Consider the following 12,065-nt stretch of genomic DNA (forward strand, 5'->3'; position numbering starts at 1 on the left):
CGGGGTTTGATTTTGCACACAGGCAAAATGATGCTCTCAGGGGTCAAAGTCGACCTCTGTGCTCCTCGCTAGAGGCAAGGAATAAGGAAGGTTGAAGGGAGAAACGCTCCCATCGACCTTCCCCTGTGCAGACAGAGGTGGAAGTTGACCACAGATAAGTCGATTTTAGCCTTGTAATTGGCATATCTAAAATTGCGTATCTGCAGTTGACTTCTATGTCTAGTGTAGACATTGCCTCAGCAGATACAGCCAGGTTTTCTCCTTCTCTCCCAGGAGAGTGTACATTTTTCTTCTGTATGTTTGTCTAAAAAATGTTGCTTCTTTGAAAAATATTTTTTAGTTCATTAGCCCTCCAGCCCAACAACTTTTTAATCCTGGAACACATGTGAAAGGCTCATAGAATAAAGTGTTGGCATTCATTATAAATTGTGAATTAACCTTATGTTCCTTGTGATGAAATGTAACATGGCACTGCTTTCCATAGTGTGTATTTCTGAACCTCCAAGGTTGCAGCTAATCAGCCTTGGTAAGAGCAGAATTGGATAAATCCAGATTATCTCTTCCTTTTTTAAATGGACAGGCGATCAAAATGGTTTATTGTCTCAGTGTTAGTGATCTAAAATTAGGGGATCATATATTGGATTCATAACAGGTGGACCAATAACTTTCTAAAAATAGCACGAGAGCAGGTTTGCTGCTTTTGTCAAGGATGTGGATGGACTGCTCCCCAGTATAAAAAGGATGTGGTTGTATTGAAGAGGATCCACTGGAGGGAAACCAGAATGATGAGTGGGCTGGAGCATGTGACCTGCAAGGAGAGGTGGAGGGACTTGGACTTATTTAGTCTGTAGAAAAGAAGAGCGAGTGGTGATTTGATAGGGTCCTTCAACTTCATGAACAGGGACTCTAAAGAGGGTGGAGAGAGGCTGTTCTCAGTAGTGACAGATGGCAGAGCAGGGAGTAATGGTCTCAAATTACAGTGTGGGACATTTAGATTGGAGGTTAGGAAAAACTGTTTCACTAGGAGGGTGGTGAAGCACTGGAATGAGCCACCCAAGGGAGGTGGTGGAATCTCCATCCCTAGAAGTTTTTAAGCCCCAGCTCGACAAAATCCTGACTAGGATGATTTCATTAGGGTTGGTCCTGCTTTGGGCAGGGGGTTGGACTCGATGACCTCCTGAGGTCTCTTCCAGCTCTAGGATTCTGTGACAGCAGGAAGCAGTATTAAAGGTATCTGAAACACACCCTGTGAAATAAGATGACCTTTATAGATACACTACCTGAATAGTCACCATAAACCTATTACTGTCAGGCACTGCATGCTTAGTGTGTATATTTGCTTGCTTGGTACATGTCAGTAACTAGAGAGTAAGAATATGACTGTGTGGCCGTGTCTACACTAGCCCCAAACTTCAAAATGGCCACGCAAATGGCCATTTCAGAGTTTACTAATGAAGCGCTGAAATGCATATTCAGTGCTTCATTAGCATGAGGGTGGCCGCGGCACTTCGAAATTGACACTCCTCACTGCCGCGCGGCTCATCCCAACGGGGCTCCTTTTCAAAAGGACCCCGCCTACTTCAAAGTCCCCTTATTCCCATCAGCTCATGGGAGGAGCCCCGTCGGGACGAGCCGCGCGGTGGCGAGGCGCATCAATTTCGAAGTGTTGCAGCCGCCCGCATGCTAATGAAGCGTTGAATATTCATTTCAGCGCTTCATTAGTAAACTTCGAAATGGCCATTTGCATGGCCATTTCAAAGTTTGGGGCTAGTGTAGACGTAGCCTATAAGTCTATTTCACTGGTAACAGGTCCTGCAAACTCGCAGGAAGTTATGCCGTAGGAATTGGGTAAGGGTAGGTATTTAAATTAAAGTTACACCTTGAGTCCTAGGAACTGGGTGAATGTGTTTGTGTCTTTAGAGTGTGGGAGAGGCAGAGGATTTTATGCAGGTAACAAATTATCCCACAAATCTCGTATTACAATCTGTCATATGTAGAGGAATCAGCAGCTTCAGCACAACTGGAAGTCAGCACTTTTCCATATTTGTCAAGTGCAGCTGCGTACGTTTCAGGTCTTTGTTTAAAATGGACTTCTGTTAATTGCAGACTTAAAGGGGACAGCGTGGCAATTGTGGCACTGATAGGACTCAACAGTGCTTCAGTTGCAGAATAAGGAAAATGAATTATTCAGCATGCAGCCTTGTCCTGCCAAATCTGTGCAGCTTAGAAATATAAAAATAAGTAATGCCATGGATAGATGCTAATTATAATGGTGTGTCAGCTGCATAGAGCAGAGCTGCATGCAGAACTGTCGGCAGCCAGCTGTCATTCCAAGCCTGCTCCTCCTGCTTTTGAAGCGTAAGGGTGTGTCTTCACTGTCATTGAAACCCCCGGCAGGCCTGGGCCAGCCAACCCAGGTTCACAGGATTCAGGCTGTGGGTCTGGTTCATTGCAGTGTGAATGTCTGGATTTGGCCCAAGACTGCAGGACCCTTTGAGAACTGAGGGTCACTCACAGAAGTCTACGCTACAAAAAGTCCCACAAGCCAACCATGGGACTGGAATTGCAGTGTAGCTTCCTAAGTGTTTTTTTCCTGCTTCTGAAGATGCTTTTATTATATCTTAAAAGGCCTCATTAAAAAAGCCGCATGCAGTTTGATCTGCAAAGTTGAAACTATACACTCACTGCTCCAGTTGTCTTTGCACATACTTCTGGCATCAGGACTCATCAGATAGAGCAGTAATGCTCTTGTGCTTCTGTGGAACCCTTCATACAAGGCTCTCCAAGTGCTTTGCTATTATAGGCCCTGATCTTGAAGTCAGGGGGAGCAGAAGGTTCAGCTTCTCATCAGAGACGTTCAAGATCTTAATAGATGGGGCCCCTTGCATGCATTGCTCAATTGCTCTGTGGGGTTGGGGGCACTATGTCCACTTTACAGACCAGAAAACCATCAATGGAAACTTCTGGTCAACTCTTGCTGATTTTAGACATTAAAGGGCTGCTTGTCCCTCTAACGTGTAAGGGCTAAATCCGGTTATCTGGGTTCCTACAGCCTAGTCCTGTGCTCTGGAACTGGTGTGCTGTAGCACACTGGTGTGCCATGAAGTGGCACTTAGTGTGCCTCAGAGCCCCACGCTGGGGGTGCCATCCACTACTTTGTTCACACACCTCACTGGTTGGTGGGAGAAGCACGTGGTAGTGGCGGTGGCAGCAGCAGCTCTGGCGAGTCACCAGCATCGAGTTGGAGCTGGGGAGCGGAGGAGGCTGTGAGTGTCTGGTTCTGGAGGAGGATGAGGGGGATTGGACTGCGGGGGTGGCACTGAGGTTGCCTGGCTCTGAGGAAGAGGGAGGGGATTGGTTTATGTATGTTGGGTGTGCTGTGAAATTATAATGAGTGGTGAAGTGTGCCACGCAGTGATAAAGTTTGCTGAGTACTGGGCTAGTCCATAGAGGACGTTACGCTGTATTCTGCTGTTTGCCTCCCCTTGCTGCTACAGAGCTTTGCTCGCTATATTTATTATGAGGTGCGGGGAGGAGGAGTCAGGTTGTTGTTGCTGGAAGTCTGCTAACTCGCTAAGGTTTGCATAGTCCAGCTCTAACGTGCAATGTTAAACAGAGAATTTTTTTCTCTGGATCACATGTTAGGAACCTAGATTGGAGAACGTTATGTCATGGGAACAGTCCGTAGCGTGGTCTGGTCAGTGTACTTGCCAGAATAAGGTTACTGTTCGGTTTAAACACTGTTGTGTAACGACAACTTGAGTTTGCCTGGAGCTTCTAAAGTGTATTGAAGACGAATCGTTAAAGTACCGGGTTCATAACTGTTTTCAGGCATCTTAATTGTTCACATTGGAAACTGCGGCACTAGGGAAGGACAAGAGAGATTCCGACCTTCCTCTGCAGCTGTGTTGTCACAAGCTTCCCAGTCACTACTTGGTGGCGTAAGCACTTAAAAATAGTCTCGTGCTAGCTAGAATCCTCAATAATTATTTTACAGATTTAACAGTCCGGCAGACAATGAAAGAGGACAAAAGCTTCCCAACTGGGGAGAAAATTACTCAAAATAGATATGTTGTGTTGAAGGACATTCTGAGTTCTGACTCAAGCCCCTCAAATCATGCCTTCTTTTTAACCATGTGAGCATGGGTGTTTCCCAGGATGTCACCACATGAATGCTGTGGAAGTCATGAAAACTGTTTGGACCATTGTGGATATGTTAAGAGTATCATTTCTCAGACTGTCATCTGCACCCCTTCCCTCCAGCAAGGAAAGAAAAACCCTACGAGGGCTTACGTTGTCATGCAGAGAGGTAAACCCATGTGATGAGGTGTACTGTGTGCCTCCGTGCCCCACATTTGGTGAATCCGGCCCTGTCCTCTGAAACGTTTTGTTGTGGGGACCTGTTCTGGGTTCACTGTTCAGAGATCCTTATATGACGTTATAGCCAGACTCCAACAAGTTAATAAAAATGGAATAGTGGTTAAAATATTAAAGTGTGGCCCTTGTCATGTCTCCCCCAATGGGATAACCATGTATAGCCAACAGCGTAACATCTTCTCTAGACTTGTACAGGTTGAACCTGTCTAGTCCAGCACTCTCTGGTCTGACAACATCCGTGGTCTGGCATGATTTTAGTTAGCTGGATGTTCATTTATCATGGCTGTGGCCAAGTTTCCCGTGGTCCCATAAAATTTGTTTCCAGCCATCAGTCCTGGCTTGCAGTATTCTGTGCTGTTATTTAGCTCTAATTTACCCCAAATGTCTTCTAAGACCACAGTAGAAGTAGAACCGTGGAAGTGTTGGTAATGCTGCTAGACAATATTGACCTTCTGTGGTTTGACAAATTCTCTCATTCGGTACTGGTCAAGTCCCAAGGGTGCCAGATTAGAGAGGTTCAACCTGTACAGTTTCTGGCACAGTGATGGCCCCAACTGGGCTGTGGCTTCAGACGCAGAAACATTTATAAATAATAAGGAGCCATGCCTTTACTATGTAACCCGTGTGCCTTCCTTCACCTTGGTCCTGGTATTTCCCCTGCACTCAGCAGGAAGAGGCTGATCACTGCCTGTTTTGGTGTTGTGGTCCCAAGGCCATGGCTGGGCAGCCAAGAGATCTGCCATTCTCCAGCCAGAAACTCTCATTGCTGTGTTGATCCCTAAACTGATCCAGTGAAGAGTTGCTCTGACCATTGGTGCAATCTCTCCAGGCAAAGAGCGCTGGGAGGTGGAGTCTATTATAATCGTTTAGAAAGTGTGTTACAGTAATAGCCCGAAGCTCCAGTCAGGGTCAGAGCCCCATTTTGCTGGATGTGATAGAAGGGACCCCTCCCCCAAAGAGCATATAGATTTATTGTGGCCTTGTACAGCTGCTGCTACAATGGCAGCTCAAACAGCTGCAGAGCCCACTAGGTTAGTCCCCCTACTTCTTTGTTGATACGGAAATTTTCCTTCCTGCTGAGTCAGTGGTTGGCTCTAGGCTCCTTGTGAGTGGCTTCTGCATCCGTAGGGCCACTGGGTGGCTGTGGCTCTTGTATGACATCGCACTTGCATATCTCCTGCTGACAGCTCTGTCAGGAGAGGCTTTCCCCACATTTGGCCTGGCCACACAGCCAAATATTGGGAAAAACCCCTCTACTGAGACATCCCTGTCTTCTGGTTGCCACAAGGAAGAAGGGATGTTGGCAGAACGCTCCCCACACAGCAGCCTTCTGTCGGGAGACCTCCTGGCTCCTGACAGAAGCCTGCCAGTTTTGACATAGCCTGAGTGAAAATGGTGCAGTCAGCAGGGTTTAAATTGCTCATGTGCCCTGTCATCCTACTCACCTGCCGTCTCCCAGAAGCTTAAATCATGGCACTAACGCGGGCTGTTTTTACTTTCAACAGGGTACACCGCTGGGACTCCATACAAGGTCCCACCAACCCAGAGTAACAATGCACCACCTCCCTATTCTCCATCTCCAAATCCTTACCAAACCGCTATGTACCCCATCAGAAGTGCCTATCCACAGCAGAACCTGTATGCCCAGGTATGTGTCTAGCAAACTAGAAAAAAAAGTAGCTATTAAAACTTCTGTGTCATCTACATAGCTGAGAACATATTACTGCTTTTGAAACTATGCTTCAGATTATGTGAATTCACCTATTTATGTCTTGTATCTCCACCATCTGAGCAAACTTCAGACACCTTGGACCTGGTCAGGGTGTCGGTGGGAGACCTCCCCAAAATCCTTCTGCAGATGTTGGAGGAAGTGATGCTGGTGGTACTACCTAGCAGAGTGGACCTACCTGTGAATGCTATTGGATGTGGTTGTCTTTTGCCCTTGTGCAGCTTTGTTACCTGTGAATGGGATTGAGCCAGTCTGTGGCAATCTCTGTTTTGAGTCAGTACTGAACTTAGCTGCTCCCAGTCTAGGCAGCATTGAATAGGGGATGCTGTCTTTTGGAGAGCTTTACCACTTGTGGTCATTAATCCCTATGGAGCTTTATGTTAGAGGTGTTCCCTAATGCTGCATGCATCCTGCAGGATTTGGTCTGAATGTGCTCCAAGAACCAAACTCAACAGGCTAGTACACAAGGAGCCTCAACAAATCAACTCTTGACAATTCACTTTCAGTGAATCTCACTTCTTTTCCCCAGAAATTTTTGTCTCATGTTTAGTCGCCTTCCTTTCTCACCAGTCCGTGGCACACCCTGCTTTGGTTTTAGATGTGCCGTGGGACACCACGGCTTTACTCTTCTTTTTCCTTGGTCTGTGTGTTTCATCTGTCACTCTCCTTGGTTGTCAGAGCAATGCCTGGCTGCTTCCCCCATCCCTGTGCAGATTCTTCTGGGGGAGTCAGACAACACTGCTGTCTCTGTGCTCCCAAAAAGGGATTTCAGGGAGCAAGGATGTGACATGACCTCTGCTCAACAGACAGTGCAGATTGCAAAATGTTCTAAACCCTGCTGCTGTCTGCTGTGCTACTGACACACCAGAGCCCTCGTAGTGCCCCAGAATGAAGCATTTAGTGCGTCCCATAGCCTTTCATTTAAGATTGCTGAGATCCAACAACCATAGACGAAGTTCAGGCATTTCTGGGTGGCCCACTGAAATGTCTCTCCATCTGCCAAAGGATTTCCATCAATGCTTATTCTTGCTGTACTTTTTTGAGCACTGTTGACCAACACTTGACCCTACTCAGAATCACAGGGGATGGCCGCATGTCTGGGGCTTTTGGCTGTTGGTGGGCTCACAGCCGGGCAGAGAAGAGTCTTCCATTCCCTGGAGGATTTCACTTTCCAAATTGGGGGTTGTTCCAATTCAGGAAAAAAAAAAAAGAAATTTTGAAATTTTCCATGAAAGGGGCCAAGGGACCCTGGAAGTCCGGGGCCTGCTGATGCAGCGGCAGTCCATCACAGGGGCATCCAAGGAGCCAGGAGGAGCAGCTGGCAAGAAGTCAGGCAGATTTTGAAAACTGCCCTGCCTCCTTTCCAGGAGAGCTTCATTGAAATCACACAGTCTCCGCCGAACACTTCCATTTCAACCCAGTGTCAAATTGCAACCAGAAATATTGTGTTGGAATTGTTCTGACCAGCTGACTTGGGACTCTTGTCTGTCAAAGGTGCCTGCCCCCCTTGTGTCTAAGCTCCTCTCCTCAAAGTCCTTTCTGGGACGTTTTTAAGGACAGGTGAGAAGGATGGCCTCTCTGAATGCCCAGGAAAGGTGTAAAAAGAAACCCCCATTTCCTGGATGAGGGGAGTCCTGAGCACTCCACCTTACCCAGAAGAGATGTAATGGTGAGTAAGGGGGAGCTGACAGCCATGCTGGGCCCCTGGGCAAGTTGGAGGGCCCAGCTGTGTGTTCCCAGAAAGATGGGGCCTTGCGGCAGAAGGGGTGGACCCGCCCTCAGTACATACCAGCCCATCCACCCCTCGCCTCCCTCCAGCTGTTACAGCTGCTTGGAATGTGCCACGTCGCACTCCAGTGGCAATTTAAAGCACCCAGAGCTCTGGGCACTACCCCGCCACAGTAGCAGCAGAGGTGGCCCCAGGCCCTTTAAAATTGCTGAGCCCTGGGGCAGTTGCCCTTTGCCCTGCAGCCCCTGTTGGCAGGCCTTGGGGGGTAGGACCTCAGGGATGGCTAAATGCTGTGTAAACCTCATGAGCCCACAGGTGCCTAACCTGTCCTAGCTGAAATCATTATCCTTATGGTAACGTTTTAAAAATCCGTATTATATCTAGGTTTTTTATTTCTATTGGTGGTCCACAGCTTCACGTTACCTCAATAATTTGGTACACAGAACAGAATTCATTCTGCACATGGATGGAAAAAAGGAGAGGGAGCCTATTATTCACTTTCTCCCACCTTTTCCAACTAAGGTCCCATAGGGATGCCGGAGTGAGTGGGAGAGAGGCAGAGTGAGACTAGATACAACTGAGCACAATTCTGCTGTGTTTCTTAGGCAATCCTTTATTTCCCTGAGCATGCCGCGGCTATTCTTTGCTCCCAAGAGTGGCTGGACTCTGTTCCTTGCTTTGGCAATATTCTGCTATTAAGTAGGGCGATGTTCATTTGAGGGGGTTCTTGAGCTTTGTGGGTGTCCACAACTCAAGTCATGGTACACCACTGAATAGTGAAACGTGGTTCGGGGTTTGAAGAATGAAGATCTTGGCCTGCACAGCAGCAACCACCATTCGAAGTCTCTACCTGTTTTTATTAAAGATACAGACAAAGAGGGAAAACAGCGAAAACATTTGAATATGAAGTAGGAAATAAGGCTTTCATTCCCACATCCCTTCTTCCCTTTAGCTGTAGAGAGTTTTTATAGGAGAAAACCTCCCACTTGACAAGTTTTTAGATGTGCAGGTTGAACCTTTTTTGTCTGGCAACATCCGTGGTTCAGGATGATTTTAGTTAGCTGAGTGTCCACTTATCATGGGTGTGGCCAATTTCCAGTGGTCCCATAAAGTTTGTTTACAGCCACCAGTCCTGGCTCTCAGGGTTCTGTGCTGTTACTTAGCTCTAATTTAACCCTAAATTTCTTCTAGGAGCCCAGTAAGCTGTGGAAGTGTTGGTAATTTGCGAGACAATATTGACCTCCCATGGTTCGGCAAATTCTCTGGTTCAGCACCGATGAGGTGCCAGACTAAAGAGGTTCAGCCTGTATTAAAGGTAGCAATGACTGACTGTTTTGAGGAAAAGACACAAAGTTAGTTGAGCTGTGCTGTAGCTGTTGTTCATGGCCCATTCTGCTTCCCTTGAAGACAAAAAGAGAAACACACATAAAAGAGACGAGGAAAGAACCATAACGACAGAAGATGCCACTTCTGTCTCTGGCCTTGGCTCTCACTAGAGAGCCACTGGAGAAACCCAGGCCCAGCACAGGGTCTTAGCAGCCGCTCTGAGACCTGTCAGTGAGGCTTGGAGAGTTGTACCAACATCTGGTAGTTTAGGGCATTGCTTTTAGCTGCCACACTGAGTCCTTGCAGTGTTGCAAAAGATGTAGTTGTCTCGGTCAGCTCAGCTGCTAGGAAGGAGAAGGGGAAAAAGAGAGAGGAGAGCGAAGTGATGCGATGGGGAAAAAAAAGGACAAAGGAGTGAGGGAGTGAGAGCAGGCTCCCAAAGCTCTTGTGTTCCACGTGCTGTGCAGGGGGCAGCAGCAACGTCATTGGTTCCTTGCTCTGGCCCAGGCTGGCCAGGTGCCTGTCGAGGTCAGGATGTTCAAGGTCCAACAGTGTCATGGAGGACCCTGGGATCCCAGGAGACAAGGTCAATGGGGGTGTAGCAGAAGGGTCATATGCCATTCCCCAAATGCTATAGCAGGGGAAAGGGCCTAGCAGCTGGCAGGATGGGACCAGGGCCTCTCCTCTTCCAGCCCAGTTGCTGCACTGTCCTGGGCAGGCTCTGGCCTCCCTGCCTGGGAGAGGGGATGCTGCCTGGCATGGCACAGCGGGATAGAGCCCCCAGCTCCCACCAGGCAACATGCTGGGATGGGGCGGCGCTGGCAATGTTCTCCTGAGTCCCAGGCAGCCTCCAGCCACAGTGCCTGGGAGGCCGCCCAGTGCAGTGCACCGCAGAGGGGGAGGGGGCAGGGTGGCTGCACGCTCTCATGCGGCCTCCAGCCCTGCTTCAGCTTGCTGCCTGGTGCAGTGCAGCGGGACAGAGACCTCCCCCACCCGTATTACATGGGATGGGGAAGGGACGAGGTGAAGCACGTGTGGGGGCCCCAGCTTGGGGCAGGATGGGGCAGAGAGCAGTCACATGGCCCGTTTAGGCTGGTGCCCCCTTTGTGTTCTCCTCCTCTGCCAGGAGATGGTGCTGGGGGGCAGCCAGAATGGCACTGCTTGCTGTGTGCAGTTCAGAGGCCTCCCCGTTTTCATCTCCCCACCTCTCACAGAGTTTCCCTTTTAAGAATGCTGGAGGAGTTCCTGGGCAGAATAGCTCCAAACCACCTGAGGTTGGGCATGTTCTGAAGCTCCCAGTTTGGCCCAGTATTTCCTATTCCGTCTTCTTTTGTTTGTCACAGTGGTAACACAGTGCATTGGTGGTATCAGTACACCTTTCTGATGGGCCCAGTTCACTGGTCCCTGTCTTCCTTTTACTCCCTACCTTCCCATTCTTCTTTTGGTACCTTTTCCTGTCAGTGCTGTTTCTTCTGGGTGACTGTGATATTTTGTGAACCTTCAGCAATTTCCCATCAGTTACGCTCCCGCTCATGGTCGGCCTGCAAGGCCCCTAGTTATTACAACAGACACACACGAGGCTTGTGTTTCCAATACCTACCCCTCCACTGAAGTCAGAGGTAAAGCAGGATAGCCCCTCCGCTAGCCCAGAGTTCACCTGCCATTCAGTTATTTCCCTGCGTGTTTTAAATATCAGCTAAAAGTGTCCCCGTTATCTGGTACAATAAGAGGATCCTGCACACTGCGTGTGGTTGGATATTTTAGCTGGTTTGATTCCTCTGAGAAAGACTGCTCAGTCTTCATTTAAATTGTGGGACAAGTGACTAGATCCTCGTACGTGTGTTACATAAATCTGGTGTGACGTCTGAATGGCCATCAGCGCGCAGTGGCTTCCCACTGTATCTTGTGTCAGCCCCTTGAGAATTTAGGGAAGAATTCTACTTGAGCCTGGACATTCTCTCTGTCTTCAAAGGCTGATTTCTCAATCAGCTGCTTTGGCGTGATCCTGATTTATCTTAGCACTTGTTTCTCTTCCCTGGAGAGAAGTTTCAGCTTCTGGCATTTGTCCAACCAGCCTCTGCGGATGTTGAAGGAAAAAGCTAGTTTAATAGCCCAGGGTTATCTCTTGCCTCTGTCAACACCATAACTTGTTAGAGGTTCTCCAATGGCTATCCCTGACCTCTAATGAAATTTCTCTTCATTGTTTGCACATTATAATCTTCCCAGCCCCCCCCTCCCTCCGTTTTACTCTGTTAATTGCACTGTCCTTGTATGGCTCCATCCACAGTTTCTCGTCTTTAAATCATTAAGGCTTTGTCTGTACTGTGCAGCTTTTAGCTACATGGCTGTGTTGCTACAGCTGTGTCACTAAAAGTCACACAGTGTAGCTGCTGTTTGTTGGATCTTTTGCCAAGAAAATACGTCCTCCTGCACCAAGCTTCATGCTGTGAGGGGTGTCATTTTAACACCTCTGAAAGACAAAAGTTGTGTCATTCAGTTGCCGGGGTAGACATAGCCTAACATTTAATGCGTTTTATTTTCTGGATGCAAACCATTTTCCACCAGTGTCTTTCATCCACCCATTGTGGTGTTCCATCCAGCATGGTCCAAAATCAGGTCTCTTGAATTTCAGCAGCCTTCTTTTCCCCTTTTGCAGTCTCGCTTTAGTCCTGCTCACAGTCTTAACTTGATTGTGCTCCCTTTTGTGTAGCTACTGCCTCATCTCTCTTTGCATCTAGTTATGTCCTTAATGCCACTTACTACTTACCTCCTTAATACTTGTCACTCATTTTGTAAGGTAGTGGCCACACAGATTGTGTACAGACTGTACTTACTACTCAAGATACGTGTACACATGGAGGATATTCTTCTCAGCAATATGTGCCTGGGCACCTCTTCACATTT

The 12,065-nt window shown here is 48.0% G+C and overlaps 1 protein-coding gene across 5 annotated transcripts in view; it reads left to right on the forward strand.

The window, feature by feature from the left end:
* FAM168A (family with sequence similarity 168 member A) overlaps window positions 1-12,065 on the forward strand; it is a 439,787-nt gene that overhangs the window by 405,292 nt on the left and 22,430 nt on the right. For all 5 annotated transcript variants that reach the window (XR_012642790.1, XM_074979688.1, XM_074979517.1 and 2 more), the window contains one exon: window positions 5,883-6,025. Coding sequence is in view for 4 of the 5 variants with exons in the window: in XM_074979688.1 (XP_074835789.1) it covers window positions 5,883-6,025 (143 nt within the window). In the remaining variant the exon portion in view is untranslated. The remainder of the gene's footprint in view (window positions 1-5,882; window positions 6,026-12,065) is intronic.

This window comes from Carettochelys insculpta, chromosome 1 (genome assembly GCF_033958435.1).
Source record: "Carettochelys insculpta isolate YL-2023 chromosome 1, ASM3395843v1, whole genome shotgun sequence".
NCBI classification, from domain to species: domain Eukaryota; kingdom Metazoa; phylum Chordata; order Testudines; family Carettochelyidae; genus Carettochelys; species Carettochelys insculpta.